At 39.1% G+C, this 18,515-nt stretch overlaps 2 protein-coding genes and 1 long non-coding RNA gene across 3 annotated transcripts; 1 reads left to right on the top strand and 2 right to left on the bottom strand.

Moving 5' to 3' along the window:
• The first annotated feature begins 430 nt into the window (after positions 1-430).
• Positions 431-9,411, top strand: katna1 (katanin p60 (ATPase containing) subunit A 1). The gene is made up of 11 exons (XM_042504100.1): positions 431-629; positions 1,808-1,973; positions 2,062-2,201; positions 3,077-3,281; positions 3,491-3,606; positions 3,724-3,829; positions 3,916-4,074; positions 5,034-5,160; positions 6,222-6,356; positions 8,174-8,300; positions 8,617-9,411. The coding sequence occupies exons 2-11, from the start codon at positions 1,812-1,814 to the stop codon at positions 8,813-8,815; spliced, it is 1,476 nt and encodes a 491-aa protein (XP_042360034.1). The 5' UTR covers positions 431-629; positions 1,808-1,811; the 3' UTR covers positions 8,816-9,411.
• A 1,859-nt stretch (positions 9,412-11,270) lies between these two features.
• LOC121955900 (stefin-C-like) lies at positions 11,271-13,329 on the bottom strand. Its single transcript, XM_042503983.1, has 3 exons — positions 11,976-13,329; positions 11,769-11,873; positions 11,271-11,609 (listed from the first exon to the last, which is right to left on the bottom strand). Exons 1-3 carry the CDS (start codon positions 12,144-12,146, stop codon positions 11,469-11,471), a joined length of 417 nt encoding a protein of 138 aa, XP_042359917.1. The 5' UTR covers positions 12,147-13,329; the 3' UTR covers positions 11,271-11,468.
• A 122-nt stretch (positions 13,330-13,451) lies between these two features.
• Positions 13,452-14,352, bottom strand: LOC121955172. The gene is made up of 3 exons (XR_006106609.1): positions 14,215-14,352; positions 14,008-14,111; positions 13,452-13,795 (listed from the first exon to the last, which is right to left on the bottom strand). It is a non-coding gene; the product is annotated as an uncharacterized LOC121955172 (long non-coding RNA).
• Positions 14,353-18,515: the final 4,163 nt, after the last annotated feature.

Genomic DNA, 18,515 nt, shown 5'->3' with positions numbered 1-18,515 from the left:
TGAGACTGGTAAAACAATGACTTGGTCCCATCTCTGGGACTTGGACCTTCTGACTTGACATCCCTCAAGCCCAAAGATTTAAAGTATTGCCTTTGTAATTGATTTCCAATCTTGTCTTGTAAAATATTTTTATTTGTTTACTATACTATTGTTGGTTTTTAGACATTGTTTGTACTTTCCTGTGCTTAATATGCATGTTGCCATATTTTACTTTACATTTTCAGAATTTTAAAAAAGGGAACGCGGGCCACTTTTCCAAGGAAAGCGATGGCAGGACCCGCCCTACTCTCCCTCTGATTGGTTAGTCCTCGTTGCCTTCGTTGGTTGGTTGGTTGGTTCGGGCAAGAACACCAGAATAAGCCAATCAGAGGCAGCGGAGGGCAAAGTAAGGCGGGTCGTGCCTTAGCCATCCTAGATAGAGAAAGAAAAAAATAGCAACTCGCATGCGGACCGTGCTGGTGCTCTGTGGCTAACTTCCGTGACATCAACTGGACTAAACGTCCACACGTCGGTGAGCAGAGTTAATAGCCGCAGTCTGCTGTCTTATTTACGGAGCCTCTCTTTGAACTGCCACGGCGGAACTCGTCATAACAGCCACTGGGAGGACTCTGCGTGTGTTCATCCGAAAAGTTGAGTACAAACCTGTAAAACTGTATGAAAGAATGAACAAAACAGTTTTCTAGAAGAATTCAGAGTCGCAGGAATCCACGTAGACTCATATGAAGACGTAGAGTTTTGTACAGATAACAATAGCAGTGTTTTTATACTTTATTTTTGTCTTTACATGGAGGAAACCAGTCACCCGGCTTCAAATTCAAAGTGAAGGATGTCGGTAGTCAACACGTAATGTACCGTATGTAGTAAAGTAAATAGCTGTAAGTTATTTTGCCTGACAGCTACTGTGTATCCCTCCAACGCGAACAGAAAAGCTACTCTTTACATATCCGAAAGGCCAGTATCCTGTTCGTTAGACTTTTGTGTCGCATTTTGCTCCAAACCGTTGAGTTTCATTTGGGCGAGGCTCCGGCTAATTCATGGATTCAAACTGGGAAACAATAGCCACCCGGTTCGTTTATATTTCACTGAATTTGCGTGATGCACTAAAACTGTACGTAGATCTATGTTGCTTGTAAATATTATATCATGGATATGTTAAAGACTGTTTAAATGACACTGTTTTGGTAGATCATTGTTTGCCCGGATGATCTGACAGCAGCACAGTTTGAAAGATGTCCACAATCTGGTTTTATTTATTTATTTATTTACGTTATCATTAACTTTGAAACAATAGATGGTCGCGTTTTCACAAAATTTTTTAAAACTATGGTTGTTAACTCTAGGAGTCGACTGATATTGGTTTCTCAGAGCCGAAACTGATACCAATAATCACAGTAGTAGTTAACGAGACCGATTACCGATATTTGGAACCGATATGCGTTTACAATGAAAATTAAATAATAAAGAAATTTTAAAAAAAATAGTGGATATTGAAAAGTATTTTTAAAAAGCCAGGGAAAAAAGAAAAAGATATGGAAAACACACACACACACACACACACACACACACATATATATACACCTTTTTCAGGTAATTTTCTTGTTTTTTTTTTGGGTTTTTTTACTTTCTTTTATGCTTTAAAAATTATTTTTTGGGTTGTTGTCCTCTTTACTCTAAGCCTTCTTTATGTTTTTGAAAGAAGTCAAGCCAATATGCCCAGGGTTAAAATGGTTAAATACCAATATTATGCCAGTGTTGGTGGCAAGGTATCTGCAATAACCTTAGTGCATTCCCGTCTGTGTTCCCACAGCATCATGAGTCTACGAGAGATCAGTGAGAACGTGAAGTTGGCCCGTGAATATGCCTTGCTGGGAAACTACAGCTCGGCCAGTGTTCTCTATCATGGATTACTAGAACAAATCAAGAAGTATGTGTACACCGTGCGGGACACCAGTTTTCAGCAGAGATGGCAGCAGGTACATATTGAAAACTCATCAGACAAAACGTAACAGTTTGTATAAGAAGAGTGTTTTTGGGCGTTCTTGATGTTTATCTTCTTCTCAGTTGTGGCAAGAAATCAGCGAAGAGAATCGACAAGTTCAGGACATAATGTCGACCCTGGAGAACTTTCAACTGGACACGACGCCTGCAAAACCCAGTAACCATGACGACTGTGAAATAAGGCCTGTGCATGTGGAGCCTAGGTATTGTAGTCAGTTATTGATACACTACTTTAATTTTCAACTTTCTCATTCACTGCTTCAGTACATTGTCTTTGTTGACTGTAATTTGGATACTGTTACAACACAGTAAAACTAGTTCACCATTGCAGTGCACAGATTGGTGATTGGAGCCTCTATGAGCTGTTTTTCTGTGAACAATAGCTCTGATGGAGTCATAAGATTGAGATTAGTAAATTGGAGTCTCCGATGTGAGCCGAGTTTGTTCTTGCTCTGCCCTCTAGAAAGGCGGCCTGTAAACTTCACACTGCCTCTTTGTTTGTTCCTAATTTTTTCTCCTTCACTTTGAAGTCGTTGCATGAAAACGCACAATGAGCGTTCTCATATATAATGTAGTGTTTCATAGTAGTCATGGAGTAGGTAAGGCCTCCAGATAGTTAGTAAGAATTAATTAATGATTTATTTGTGTGCATACACACTGTAATGCCATTTTTCTGTTTTTTAAAGGTGTATGTGGTGGTGGTGGTACATGTGTATAACATTGTAGCATATTGCGCACATTTCTGTTACGGACTTCTTCTCCTTGTTTACTGCCGTATACACAGCATGCTGTGTGTGACGTCCTGTTGTTCTTTTGGGCATGCGGGACACATCAGGGCCATGACCAGTTCACACTGGAGTCTGATTTTGGTCACATTTTAAATGATAATCTGAACAGCTACATAAAAAAAATCTGATCTAGAAAAAATCTGAATTGAGCATTAAGAGTTGCAGTGTGAAAGTAGTGTTAGTGCCTTGGCATGAAGAAAACCATACAATTGTTTTTGTATGATAAAAAGATACATGACTGCTGATGGTTGTTGTTAATAGCTGTATCTCTTTCTTGTCTCTGTTCATAGACACTCTCCTTGTCCTGTCAGGCGACCAGCTAACCCCTATAAAGACAGCAAACCTCCAAACAACAGGCTGAGCGCGGCTGTGAGGGCCCAGCAGAGGCACTCGCCTCGCGGGGCCAACGGGGACAGAAGCAAACCGACCAAGGGCAAAGAAAAGAAGGAGACAAAAGAGGTGAAGGAGGCCGCTGGCAAAGCAAAGGATGACAAGGTGAACAACACAGCACCCTGTCCTTCATGATGTTGCATTACGTGCTGTATATGGAGACAATTATCGTTTAAGAGTATCCACGTGATGCATGTTTACCTGCAGCCATGCCTAACCTGTCATTCCAGTTTTTTGTCTGAAAGACAGCAGACCACATGGGTGACATTCAGGGATGAGCAATAATGTTTTTGTTTTTTTTGTTTGCCTTCCAGAACAAAGTGGATGTCCAGGAAAAAGAAGTGAAAAAGTTTGACGGGACAGGATATGATAAAGACCTCGTGGAAGCTCTGGAGAGAGATATCATATCTCAGAATCCAAATGTTAAATGGTATGCATTTGGTAGTTTCAGTTCATGATAGCCTGAAAGCTCGCAAAGGTTTTTGTGTGTAATTCTGGGTTATGTTTGCTGTCCTTGCAGTCAATCTGTCGCCTAATCTGTTTTTAGGGATAACATTGCAGACTTGGAAGATGCTAAAAAACTCCTTAAAGAAGCGGTTGTGTTGCCGATGTGGATGCCAGCATTTTTCAAAGGCATACGAAGACCATGGAAGGTGCTGATTTGAAGAGATTTTGGTTTTATTTGTTTCATAATTTATATTTATAACAATAATACACAGAAACCTTTTTTTAACTTTAGGGAGTGCTTATGGTGGGACCTCCAGGCACGGGGAAAACACTTTTGGCTAAAGCAGTTGCTACCGAGTGCAGAACCACATTCTTCAACGTCTCCTCATCCACTCTCACCTCCAAGTACAGAGGGGAGTCTGAGAAGCTGGTGCGCCTTCTCTTTGAAATGGTAAGACTAAAGCCTTTGAAAGCTGGATCAACATCAGTTTTCTTGTGCCGCATGTAGACGCCTTTCAAAAGCTATTTCAACCTTTCGTACTTGGGCAATTTGCTTTAATTTCTTGCAAAAACATGGGGAAAAAGGCAATGAGAAAGTTGGCAAGAAATGTCACACAAATTGTAAGAAATTGGTAATAGGTGACAAAAAAATAACCTCGTCATGAAAAGTAAAGTCATTGTTGCTAGGTAGCAAATTTGATGTCTTAACCATAACTTACAAGTTTATGTAGGGCTGAGCAATATAAAGATATAATATCATATCGAGATATGAGACTATAAATCGTCTTATATATTGGATATTGTGTTATTGTGATATGGAATAAATGGTGATTTTTCCAGATTTAAAAGGTTGCATTACCGTAAAGTGATGTACTTTTCTCAACTTATGAGACATTTTTTCATGTTTGAATACTTGCCTTTACCCACTTAGTCATTATATCTGCATTACTAATAAGTGTTGATTAAAAATTGAATGGTGTTAATATTTTTTCAAAGCACCAATCATCATTCCTACAGTATTGTCCTATCAAAGATACAATTTGGTAAAAAAAAAAATAAAATAAAATTTTAAATAACAATAAAAAAAACTACTGTTTGATTTTGTCTCCCAGATCTAGCATTGATGAAGTACTTTTGAGGAGATTTAAAAATATTGAGATATATATCGTGTATCGAGATATAGCCTAAAACAATTGCACTATAATTTTCAGCCCATATCGTCCAGCCCGAAGTTGATGGCATGTGAAGTATATTTTTCCCAGAAACTTTTTGACCAATACACCTTTAAATTGATCATGACTAGTACATAATAAATTGTTCAGACTTAATCCTTATTAGTTTAACTTTTTTGTGATGCTTAATTTCTTAATTTCTATTTGTATATTAATAATGTATTGTGGTTTTTGGCAGGCACGCTTTTACGCTCCCACTACCATCTTCATTGATGAAATTGACTCCATGTGCAGCCGCAGAGGGACTTCGGAGGAACATGAGGCCAGCCGGAGAGTCAAAGCAGAGCTACTGGTGCAGATGGATGGTAGAATGCCTTAGACGTTTTGTACACTGACAACAACACAACTGCAACTATATTTTTGAGATGTTTTTGCTGGCAGTAGCTGTTGCCAGAGGCATTATGTTTTCCGGTTGTCCTAACATACATATAGGTCGTCCCATTCTTTTAAACATTAAATCTCAAAACTGCCCTGAGGGAATTTCGAGAAATTTTGCACAAATGCCATTTGGACTGGACTGAGTAGATTTTGGAGGTTAAAGGTCAACATCACTGTGGCCATGTCTAATTCTTGTGAATGGGATTTCTCAAGAACACCTTTAGGGAATTTAGTCAAATTTTGCAGGAACGTCCACTTGGACTCAAGAATGAACTGATCAGATTTTTGTGGTCAAAGGTCAATGTCACTGTAAGTTTGCTACTGTGTCATGCTCGTGATATTTCAAGAAGGCCTCGAGGGAGCTTTCTTCATATTTGGCACAAACATCCACTTTGACTCATGGGTGAACTGATTAGAATTTGGTGGTCGAAGGGCACAGTGAACTCACAAAACATGTTTTTGGCCATAACTCCAGAGTTCAAACGCTATAATGACGAAATTTAGAGTGAAAGGATAAAGTGATGACATTATAGTTACAAAAGGTCAAAGGCCAACTTCACTGTGACATCATATTATTCTGCAAAAAACATTTTTCTAGACATCATTCAACATCATATCTCAGGAACAGAAGGGGAGACATTTGGTCAGATACTGAATTGGTGAAACTAATCTTGGGTGTCAACCTTGAAACTGTGCTGATGTATAGCTCTTTATCGATATAATGTCACAGACATGATGTAAACTGTAAGTGCAACTTGGCTGGTGTGCAGAGGGGTACAACCAAAAGGTGGTAATTCTTTCTTTTTTTAACAATTTAAAAAGATTGAAACTAGATAATTTGATTTGAATATGATTTTTTGCAGTTTTGCCAACCCCGCAGTATTTTAGATATATTGTATGTAAACTGCAAAAACACACACAGACAAACAAAACAATTGAAGCGTTCATTTTTCTGAGGCTTTTTTCCATTATTGTGACTTTTGTTAAGGTGTCGGTGGAGCATCAGAAAACGATGATCCATCAAAGATGGTGATGGTGCTGGCAGCCACCAACTTCCCATGGGACATCGACGAGGCTCTGAGAAGACGGCTGGAGAAGAGGATCTACATCCCTCTGCCTTCAAGTACAAGTTTTTTTTTTTTTTTTTTTTGCTGCTTCAGTGCATCTTTACTACATTTATGTGAACTGAGTTTTTACTCTTCAACAACTAGAAAACAGATTAGTTAAAAGGTTTACTGCAACCTTAACAAAGAAGAATTTCAGTGATGTAAAGAAGGCCCTCACATAAAACTAAGACGTCTATGCAGTAAAAAGACGCTTAATTTTGAAATTGGTGCTATATAGGTGCTGTATGAGCAGAGACGAAAAGGGTGCTCTTGCTCAAGAGGTAGAAAACAACTACCAGAATGCAGTGCGCCTGACGTACTGTGGAATGATCCGTATGAAACAATGGCGCCCATCGATCTCGTATTCCAGGTAAATGTTAAAGTAAAACATATTTCTGAAAACTAAAGGCAAGAAATATGCAACTCAGTAATAGTGACTTGGTTTATATTTGATCACTGGTGCTTAGTCTTACTTATCTCGCAGTTACAGCAAACAGCGGCATTCATGTGCGTTTCTGAAAGCATTTTAGGAGAGAAATAGGCAGTGCATAAGGTTGATCTTGATTTTATTTGATCAGTGCTGCCTAGATTTGATCGTGTTTCGGTTTAAGAGTCGGAGGGGAGGGCGAGTAACTCTCTTGATCAGCTGTTTACTCTTTGAGTCTGTGTTGGCAGCCTGTAGTTCAACCACCACCAGACCCAAAAGTCGGCGAAACACAGCCAAATTATGTCATTTTACTGCACTTTATCTACACATACTACCCATATTATTTTGATTTAAAGCTGGTTGAGAATCAGCCAAGCATCTCTTTAACCACATAATGTCTGCTCATGCTGGATAAAGCTGCTTGGGAGGCCCCCCGGGGTAAAAATGAGCGGTTGAGCCCCAACTGACCCCACATTCTTTACACTCTGTATCCTGTCACCTTCAAGTACAGCGCACTCAGCCGACACACATGATGCTTCATTATATTTTGTTTTGAGCACCAGTAATCCTGTGCTGGAATACCGCCCGGTTCTAGCTTTGCTGTGGATCAGTTTTGGGCAGTTTAATTAAACACAGATTAATTTAATAACATGTGAGCACAACATTAATTAATAAGTCTTAGATTTGATACCTCAGGATTAGATAATATGTATGTATTTTGATGTAACACAGGACCATATGTCCTTATCATTTCAGTCAGTGTTGTACTTCAGTGGTGAATATCCTCAGAAAAAATCACAGTTACTGCTGTTACCAAATAACAGGCAGTGAACTTGGGTTTTTTCAGTTTAGTTTAGATCTTTATTTCAAACATGCCAAATAAAATGGGAGAATTACACAAAATACATGCAAGAAAAACAACAACAGAATACCAATCACACATATTCAGTAAACAATGGAGGTATTTCATGTCCAAAAAGGAGTCGGAGGAAGTGAAATCTTATTCAATCCTACCCTGTCTTTTTTTCAATTTTATCAAAAAAAACGTAATTTTAAATGTGAGCACACACTATAACTGCCCCAATATTCACCATAGACACCTTGATCCAATCAAACAAGAATTAAGACAAAAAAAAGAACAGGTCACTCTAACTTTCAGTTAATATTTGACTTTTTTTTTGATGCCACGGTGGAAAACTGTCAACTGTCAAATTATACAATTTAATGTTTTTATGTTAAAAGATTAATATGACAACAGTGAGCTTTCTTGGTTAGTCGAGAACAGCAGAACAACTTAAGGAAACATTAACAATCATTGCAACATGCAAGTACAACAAAACCATGCCAAAAAAGCCTATATGCAACTTCCTCTAAGCTCCACTCATAGTTGTTTTTTTTTGTGTGAAGCCAAAGGGCGTGTGGAGCTGCTCAGGATCAACTTAAAGGAGCTCGAGCTCGCCGGCGATGTGGACTTGGACAAGATCGCAGAGCAGCTGGAGGGTTACTCAGGAGCCGACATTACCAACGTGTGCAGGTGAGTCATCTCTGCTGTTTTCCATCCTTCAATCTGTGGCTTGACAATATGGGCTATCAATAATATCGCAATATTTTTAGTAGCTTTTTGGAAAAACAAAGGGTAATTTGCTGCAAGATGGTTAGATACAATTTACAATTTGTTAGATGGCTTTTATTCTGTAATTCAGAGTCAGAATCATTTGGCAGCAAATCTGAAATGGAGCCACTTACTGAAAAATACAATTCTAATGGCCGATTAAAAAACTCAAGGCTTTTTTAAAAAGCTTTTATTGAAATCTCTGCTCAAATGAAACTGCCGCTGCGTCGCGCTGCAGGGATGCCTCTCTGATGGCCATGAGGCGCAGAATCGAGGGCCTCACGCCAGAGGAGATCCGCAACATCTCCCGGGACGAGATGCACATGCCCACCACCATGGAGGACTTTGAGTCAGCTCTGAAGAAAGTGTCCAAATCTGTGTCTGCGGCCGACCTCGAGAAGTATGAAAAGTGGATCGAAGAGTTTGGGTCCTGCTGAAAAACGCAGGTCGCTTGTGGTTGAACGTTTAATCATCGTGAGACTGAGTTTGCGATGAGTTTGAGTGTTGACTGTGTGTGTCAGGTTGTTTCTTGTGTATTTTTTATGAATCATACAGGTGATACTGAAGAGTAGGTTCATCCTGACACTAAACACTTGAAAAATGGCACCTCTGTCTATTGTACATTATGTTAATATGATGCAAAAGTCTTAATCTTAAGAGGTGACTTGAGTCAACTTGACGAGTGAAAGTAGGTATTTCTTGCAAATTATGACATTTGCTTCTCATTGAAATGATGCTGAAATGATCAGGTTCAACATGGAAGACAAATCCAACTGTAACTGTGAGGACAAATCTGTGGACGCAAAGTCTCCCGCAACACACTGACAATAGAGATCATTTCAAGATGTTTTACTGCGACGTCACTTTGTTCCATCAGAATCTGACCGTGATATACTTCGTTAAGTGCCAATCAGATGTTACTCCTGTTCTGTTTTATCTTTTTTATTTAATGCACTTGATATTTTGAATTGTTTGATCCTTTCATATTTGTGGAAATGTAAATTCTTATGAACATAACACTTACAAGATATTTCTATTAAAGTTAACAATGATTATGAATATTTACATTGTCTTGCATGTAAGTTTATTAACTAAATGGTACATCTGCTAGGAGAAAAAACTACTACACTAATACGCCTTTTCCAACAACGTGGAACCGTTTGGAGCATTTTCACCAAAACTACTGATAAACCAGCAGTGTCATTAACCCTTTGAAACCTGGGCAATTTGCTAAATTTCTTTCAAAAGCATGTAAAGACAGCAATGAGCAACTTGAGAAGAAATTAATGGAAATAAGCAAAAAGAAAACCCCAAACAAAACAAGGAAATTACTTGAAAAAAGTGCTTCAGTGTTCCCATGGTCATGGAAAACCTTGAAAAATTGACACTGGGGGATAGAGCATGTCTACATGAAAAGAAACCAATGTAAACAGAAATAGAAACAGAAATTATTATTGGATTTTTAGAGATTTCCAACATTTCCTTGAACATACTATGTTGGATGCTGAAACTATGATTTAATCTTGAAAAACTCTTAGCCAGTGGAGCGAGAAGAAAAAATATTGGGCGACGAAAAAAAAAAGATTTTGAATCCCTGAGAAGTTGTGGAACAGATTTGAAATTGTATCTATGAAAATATGTGGGAAAAAATGCTAAAAACTACAATTATTTGTAACATAATTTTAGATATGTAATGACTATTATAATATTATTTTTCCCTTGCGATATTATTCCCCGGCTTAAAAAAGAATTCTCTAAATGTACAAATTTCTTGCAATTTGAGGAACATTTCTCAACAAATTGCTTATTGTCTTTTTACACACAATTATGAATGAATTCAAAGTTTTAAATACTTCAGAATAGCATCTAAAGGTAGCAGAAGAATCCAGGTTTCAAAGGCTTAATAGTTTGTACATGTTTCTTTTTTGTGATACAAATAAATGTCTGTGATAACTGATAACATAGCAAAATTTTGAAAGTAATCAGTGTAATCTGCAATTTTACTTCCACTTTTTAATGTTGTTGCGAATTGTACAACCACCTCTGTTGATGACACATTCTTGAAAAACTGGTGAAAACGCAGCCTGGTTCACTAGAAAGTACCAACATCCCAAGAAAACCAGCTCATAAAGCAGAGCTAGTTTAGTGGAAGAGGGTATGACAGAGCTGGATGAAACTGTTTCACCACAAGAGGGAAATGAAGGCTCAGCTGGCTTGATAATCAACCCTGCAGGAAGATTAAAAATATAATCAAAGTGCTTTAGAGTAACATGTCTGCGACTTCAATCATTTGCGGGTCTTTTGATGAACTCAATAGACCTGCAACTTTCTACATGCAACGAGTGGTACAATTCAATCCACCGTCTTAAATGTGCCTATGTATTTCAATATCTTAACAACTGTTGGATGGAGTGGCATGAAGTCTTGTACAGACATGCATGGTTCTTTAGGTTAGGAAGCCTAATAAAATTTGAGCACGCGAGCTCAAAGCACCTCTGTGCCTCCGTACAGCCTCACAGAGCTGCTGGCAGGCTGTAGCCTCTTCATGTTGTTAGTCTTTGTTTGTGCTTTATTCAGTGAAGTTGGCAGACAGGACCCGTGTCAGTTTATGTCCTTGTTTGCCCCACATTCATTTTGCAATCTAATGAGTACCGTATGTACAAAGGACATTTTCCTCCTCCAGGGCATCTATAAAGTCACTGATGGTATGAAAATGTTCCCCTGATTGTGTAATCAGATCTCACCTCATGAGAAGGTTAAATATCCATATCCATGAAGAGATTTGTTCACCTTTTTAATCTATATTTTTCACGACGACATCTACTGTAAAAATCAGACTTCACAAAAGACAAGCAAATGTTGCAAGTAAAGACCACAAGAAATATCCAAAGATTTTAAATGTTATATAATCTTTATTATGTCTTTAGAAGGTGGTGCATTCATTCTGCTGCTTTCCATCACCAAATGTCTTTATCTCTCTGTGTTAATGCATTCAAAGTCAAATCATGTCAGAATAAAGAAGCAAAGCATTTTCATAAAAGACATTAGTCTTTAAAAGTGGTTCACTGCCGAAACAGGTTGTAGGATCAGTTAATGAAAAATTTCGAGGAGGTCATCCATGGTTTTGTTCTGCTTTATGCCTTTCACAGATGGAGGGATTTTGTCCGCCCCTAAAACCCCAGTTACATGACGGACATTCAGATGAATATATTCTGCTTCTCCGACTTTAATCTGCAGGAAAAACAGAGGATAATCAGACATCGTAAAAATTATATATATTACTTTTGAAGTGTAATAGGTGACAATTTGGTGTGACCTTTAATTTGACATGTATGTTAAAACACACAAGTGAGGCAGTCAAAGTGTTTCAGATATCACAATATTATTTACCTTGATCACCAGGTTTTCTGCTCCACACATACACTGATGCCTGTATTTCACTGCTTTGAATTCTGCAAAGTCCAGACCTGTTTGTTTCACCACTTCACTCTTCACCTGTGTATGAATGGAGTTAAATATGATGTTAAGACTGACTGAAATGCAAACCCGAGAGCTGTGTGTGGAGGTTGTGAAGAAAAAAAGGAGATTGAAGCTCACCTTGTCACAAGTCTCCTGAGTTTCCTCATGGGCGTCCCTTATCTCACCCCATCCCATCAGCTCTTCTTGGTTTTGAATTAGTTGTACAGGAACCTCAGCCATTGTTTCACGGTCCGTCAAAGTTAACTGAGAAGCCAACTGTCTGCCTGTATGCGTCTCAAGACTGTTCATCACATATACATGTATTTATACAGAGTAACCGCCTCTGAATAAACCAGGTGGCTCCCCTGCATGTTGGGTGGAGCTGCATGTGTAACCACAACCCCCATATGATTGTAGTCAGCTTTTTTTCTCTCGTATAATTGCCATTTCAAAGTCTACCTGAGGATTTAATAAAAACTAACGAATGTTTTTGCATCTTACCATTCAGACCTTCATTGTGTCATCCAGATCTAAAATTTAAAGACTAATAAAAATATGCTCCATTAAAACCCCTTATAGGAGCAAAATGATCAAGTCTGCCGCTGCACCAAGATTCGTCTCTTGTATTTGTTTGCTTTTTTTTTTAATGTTGTTTAGTATTGTCTCATCTATGATGCAAAGCGTCCTCGGGTCTCATAGATGTTATATTGTGATGAAGTTACAGATTTTGAAATTTCTTTCCCCCTTAGCTCACTGGGACAAACAATTGATGCACTGCTTAAATTAAAAATGGCAGCTGTCAGTTTCAAAGATTTCTCCAGAGACAGTTTAGTGGAAAAAGGGTATGAAACTGTTTTCACCACAAGAGGGCAATGAAGTCCTTCAGCTGGGTTGATAGCCAACCTCGCCTATCCCTGCCTACCCTATGGATTAAAATATTTTAGCAACTGACAGTTGGACTGGCATAAAATCTTGTAAAGACATGCATGGTTCCTAAGGTTAGGATTCCTAATCCTGTAGACCCTTCATGCCGTTATTCTTTGTGCTTTATACCGTAAAGTTGTCAGACAGGACTAGTATCAGTTTATGTCCTCGTTTGCTGAACATTTATTTTGCAATCTCATAAGCACTATATGTACAAAAGAAATTTCCTCCTCCAGGGCATTCGCGTAACCTCCACAGGGGACCCAGCGGTCACGTCCCCTCTGATATTGATAGTATGTATTTTTAGGATTATGCATCCTCTATAGTTAGTTTAAAACTCTATGTCTGCCTTAAGTAAATGCCTACCTATATATGGCAAAGTCTCAGTGCCTGCAAGTTATGTTTGACCATGGAAACCTGAGATGGGCCAGTGAGGAAACTCACCTTGTCACAAAGTTCCTGAGTTCCCTCATGGGCATCTTCTGTCTCACTCCATCCAAACATGTCCGCTGATGGCATTGTATTTTGCTGACAAATCTCAGCCATTGCCTCATGGTTATTAATAAATACAATGAATGCTGCTACCACAGGTCATAAGTGGTGATTTAGAGGCATTGCTTGTGTGTCTGTGTGAGTCCATATATATATATCGGATAATCGCGATATATATATATATATATATATATATATGCTTTTTTGTGGCTACTCAACAGGAGGTTTACGATATTTTCCTTTGTATCCTATAATTCAGAGTGTCTCCAGATATGAGGGAACAGGTGTGTCTGCCTCAGGTGCTGCTGCTGCACCCAAAACTGAAACAAGTTGGCAGAATATTTATAGAACTGGCACATCAGGATCACCACACCCAGCCAGATATTACCGGCCTTTGTTACAGTTAACCTCCAAGAAACAAGCAGCCATGAAGAACAGTAATCATTTCAGTTCCAAGGAGAGCGCACTGCACCTCTCTGAATTTATCAGTAAACACGGCCCTTTATACACAGAGATCGAGCTGCAGGACCATCACAAGGTGCCTAAAGCAAAGACAACAACAACTGTAAAAATCAGACTTCACAAAAGAAAAGCAATCGCCGACATTTTGATAAGAAATTGAAATTTAATTACTTGTTTTTCTAAGTTACTGATTACATTACATTTATTTTGTAATTTAAACTCCCCCAACACTGTATATTAAAACACACATGTGAGGCAGTCAAGGCGTTTCAAACACCACCATATTAATTACCTTGATCACATGGTTCATCCCTCCACACATGCATTCCTTCCTGCATTTCACTGCTTTGTATTCCTTATAGTCTACGCCTGTTTGTTTCACACTTGGCTCTTCACCTGTGTATGAATAGAATTAAACATGGTGTAAATCCAAGACTGAAACACAAAACAGAGAGTTGTGTGTTGAGGTTGTCATAAAAAAGAGAAGATTGAAGCTCACCTTTTCACAAGTGTCCTGCGGTCCCCAATCGGCGTCCACTGTCTCTTCCCATCCAAATAGGACTTCTAGTGTTGCATTACTTACTGAGGAATCTTAGCCGTTGTTTCACGGTCCGTCAAAGTTAACTGAGGAGTCAGCTGTCTGCCTGTGTGTGTCTGAAGAATTTTTATCACATACGCATAATGAAAAGTCAGAGTAACCGCCCCCGCATGTTGGGCAGAGCTGCATGTGTAACCACAAACCCTCACATGATTGTAGTCATCTTTCTCTTTTCTTTCTCTTATATTTTCCTCTACAAATTCTGGCTATGGATTTTTTTTATTAATCCATGATAAAATGAATCATAATTGACCCTGTAGTTCAAGGTATCCTGTCCACAATTTTACAGATGTGTCTTTTATTATGGTGTTCTATGGGGAAAATGCTTTCTGGGCTACAGGGGATTTTCTTTTTAAAACTGCAATACTAGTAACTAGGCTTACAACTATGATAAATGAAATTTAAATGTTAATGAATAACTGGTCACCACATTTGAGCAGGACAGACATGCTGCCACAAAAGAGGTCAAAGAGGGACTCCGCTTTTTTTTTTTATACAAAGATCAATCTTTCCACTGGTTAAATCAGCTAATTTTAATTCAGTTATGGCAAAAAATGTATTGATAGATTCAGAGTGGTGCAGTGCACTCTCCTTGGACCTGAAATGATTACTGTGTGGATTACTGTTCTTCATGACTTCTTGTTTCTTGGAGGTTAACTGGTAACAAAGGCCGGTAACATCTGGCTGGGTGTGGTGATCCTGATGTGGCAGTTTTATAAATATTCTGCCAAGTTCTGTTCAGTTTTGTTTTCTGGCAAGCTGAGAAATATTCAGAGAGGGCACTTATATCTGAAGATCATAATTGGGTCAAGAACCTGGAGCAATGTCAAGAGCAAACATCTAGCTGGCACAAAATCTGGAACAGCTGCAGATGGGGCGGTGTAATCAGAAGATCATAAATCAATAACGATTTTACAAAGACGTTAACTGCTGCTATTTAGCTGGCACAAAAATCTTATAGCAATAATTAGAATTGTTTGTTTATCTTAGTTGGTTCTGTGGGAAAAAAAACGTCTTTGTCCAACCTGTTTCCTTCACACTGTCTGCCAGCTGAAACAATACGCCCCAGCCTGCAGGCACATCAGACTCTTCAGGGGAAAAGCAACACTAAGGCAGTTTCAAAAACTCACTTTTCACAATTCAGAGGTCACCTTGCCCCGATGCCAAACATCTTTAGCCCCGAAAAATTCTTACTTTGAGCACTTATTGTCACTAAAGCAAGAACCCTCAACTTGCCCATACATGTTTACAGGACTTTTGGACATTTCTCTTATTTTTTTGACATTTCTTAGATTTTAGGACATAGGATTTAAGAAGTTTATAGGATTTCAGGGAATTTTAAGAATTTAAGGATGTTTCTCGTCCTTACTTTAGTTTTTTTTTTTAGGACATTTTCAGGATTTAAGGAAAAATCACAATTTTATGACATTTCTGGGATTTTAGGATGTTTATTTGACATTTCTTAGGTTTCTGGACATTTCTGGGATTCTATGACATTTCTTGGATTTTAGAAAGTGTCTCCACTAGCACATTTTCAATAGGCAAGCTCTATTTTGATGCTGTTTTATGCACTCTGGCACCTTCTGTGTGCTAAAAGTACCCCCTCAAAAAATCACTTTATTTTTGATTGTGAATTAGAAAACTGGCTGACACCCACCTGGCACCCTATGGAGGACCAGATTTGGGCCGCGGGTCTTAAGTTGAGCATCATGGCCATAGTGCATAAAAAGGCACAATACTGAGCTTGGTTTTCAAACAGGCAAGACGACGGTCGGCCTTCCGCCCTCAGTGGGCCTACAGCCAGAGTTTTTTTTTTTTTTTAACCAGTTCAGCACCATGGGCTCGTGGGTGAGTGAAATCACTCTGATTGGCCGCTCAGCTCAGCGCACGAGAGGAGAAAGGGAAGTAAACAAACGGCTGAAGTCAGCAGGGAGTCAGACTGACACAAACTTGACATGTAAGGTAAGAAAGTTTTTTTCCTGTGCCACTGAGCTCTTAACAGAAACATTTCCTGGTGGTTTGTGTTGGTGTTTGCTGGCGCACAGTAAATACGTTTTGTTCTTTGAATTTTGGGTTGTGTTGTCAATGTGCTAACAGGCTAACTAGCATCAGCTGGCTAACTGGGCGGTGTTGGTCTTGAATGAGTGGGACAGAGGACAGAGGACAGAGGACTGCCGTCTGTCGGTATGGAGGGGAATGTCCTCTCATGTAGCTGCTGAACATACGTGCTTGTCGGCTGTCACTTTTCTGTGTTGTTGTGCAACTTTTTGGCCGACTAAGGGCAACTTGAGGAGGACACAGCAGGGGGCTTTGGCGCAGCTAGGTCTCGGATGTGGGCTTTGTGTGCTCCGGGCTTTTAACAGGGTTGCCACCTTTGGGTGCTTGTCTGGAGTGAGATTTTGGTGCTTTGGGTCTATCAGCCGGTAGCCCGCAGTGCTGTAGTGGGGGTCTAGGGGAATCCTCCATTGTTTAGCATTTAATGCACTCTAGCACATTGTTTTTAATTCAAAGTTCACATTCGTATTATTGCAAAATATAAATGTGTTGCTTTCCTCAAAAACTGTTTTTTTGTTTGTTTTTTACTGGCCAGAATAAACATGATATTATTCTGATGTGAAAAAAAAATAGCAGTTCTTAGTGATAAACACTAGTATTAAGTGGAAGCGGAGTACTTTACAACTGCTATTATTACACATTTAACAGCTTTCAACAGTTAAATGTTTATTGGTTAACAGTGGTGAAATGTATAAAAGGCTACATTTAGTACTGTACTTAAGCATATGGGGACCAGATTTCAGAAATGAAACCTGGGGAAATATCCAGTGTGGTGGTCAATATATCATTAAATTATCCAGTGTTACTAAGAAATTAAAGAGGAGGAGATTTACAGTTTCTTTTGCCCATAGTATGTTGCACTGTAATAAACATGATGGATTATTATTTATTAAACTATCCAGCATTATATCAGAATGAAAAGCTCCATCTTGAACTTCAGGTAAATTTAAGTACAACGGTCCGATGCACCTCCTCCTGGAGGTGCTGTGGGACCAACTAGGTGAAACACTGATGAAAGGAGGTTCCCACCTGATGACCCCAAAGACGTGTTAGTCTTCAGTGCTCTCTGACCTTTATATAAGCCATAACAGCTAATTGGTGACCCTAGGTTCATCATTGAGTGCTTATCCTTTTCTGGAGCACAAGTTTCTTGTGTTTAGTTGAAATAACTGTCCGTGTGACGGGGAGGAGGGGGAGGTTGCAGAGCTTTCATCCCGATCTGTCGGGGTTGGATTTTGTTCCTTTCAGACCTGCCACTCTGGCTCTGCCTCCTCTTTCTTTTCTATCACTGCTCTCTGGCCTTTTATATTTAAGTCATAATTGCTAATTAGTGACCCTAGGCTCATCATTGAGTGCTTATCCTTTTCTGGAGCACAAGTTTCTTGTGTTTTATTTGAAATGTTATTTCTTATGTGACAGCTGCATATTGCATTTAATCTCAGATTTTCTGCATCATTGATAAACTGCAGGTTCCTGTGAGGGTAAAAAAAAAGCTTTGCAATGCATACAGCTATGCTGTAACTGTCCGGATTTGTAAAGACGCATTTATGTGACATTACGGATCAACACGTTGTATCAAGTGTATTAATAATGCGTTTGGCTCATGTGCTGACACTGATTACAGAGTGACGCTCCTCAGAGAAGCTGTGAGTGACGCTCGCCAATTTCAAGCTGAAACTCAGAATATAACCTGCTCCCGACCAGGTAAAGTTTGACACACAAGTTACCATGGTGATCTAGCCAGGTTAAAAGAGAGCCATCTCTGTAGTACAGGAGCTGTCTGATGCTCTTCATTGTCACTGTGCTCTGCTGCTGATGCTGTCTGTGTCTGTGCATCCTGGTCGGGCTCTGCCTCTGCCTGTTCCTCTGCATCCTTCTCCACCTCACTGACCCTCTGCTGCTGCTCCCTGGAGTGTGAGTGATGGAAGGCCAAAAGCGGCTGGCTGTTCATTTGTTGAAACGCACAACTGAAGCTCAGATAGAAGCATATCATATACAACTGTCCAGCTGTATCATAAACAACTGTATTTACATAATGAGATTTTTTATAAATAATCATTGGGAATAATGGATATGATGACAATAAAGGCAAATAATAGAAACGCCAGAACAGTCTGGTGAGGTCAGAAAATTACATCACTTTACTG

Source organism: Plectropomus leopardus, chromosome 16 (assembly GCF_008729295.1).
Source record: "Plectropomus leopardus isolate mb chromosome 16, YSFRI_Pleo_2.0, whole genome shotgun sequence".
Classification (NCBI taxonomy): Eukaryota; Metazoa; Chordata; class Actinopteri; order Perciformes; family Serranidae; genus Plectropomus; species Plectropomus leopardus.
This window is presented reverse-complemented; position numbering and strand designations above follow the sequence as displayed.

Bases quoted from the DNA above. Each gene is read 5' to 3' on its own strand.
- LOC121955900 (XM_042503983.1), bottom strand. From the start codon at position 12,146: ATGAACAGTCTTGAGACGCATACAGGCAGACAGTTGGCTTCTCAGTTA. The intron at 11,874-11,975 runs GTGAGCTTCAAT...ATTCATACACAG, and splicing joins CTCAGGAGACTTGTGACAAG to GTGAAGAGTGAAGTGGTGAA. The intron at 11,610-11,768 runs GTAAATAATATT...TTTTTCCTGCAG, and splicing joins CAGAAAACCTGGTGATCAAG to ATTAAAGTCGGAGAAGCAGA.
- katna1 (XM_042504100.1), top strand. From the start codon at position 1,812: ATGAGTCTACGAGAGATCAGTGAGAACGTGAAGTTGGCCCGTGAATAT. The intron at 3,830-3,915 runs GTGCTGATTTGA...TTTTAACTTTAG, and splicing joins GCATACGAAGACCATGGAAG to GGAGTGCTTATGGTGGGACC. The intron at 5,161-6,221 runs GTAGAATGCCTT...ACTTTTGTTAAG, and splicing joins GCTACTGGTGCAGATGGATG to GTGTCGGTGGAGCATCAGAA.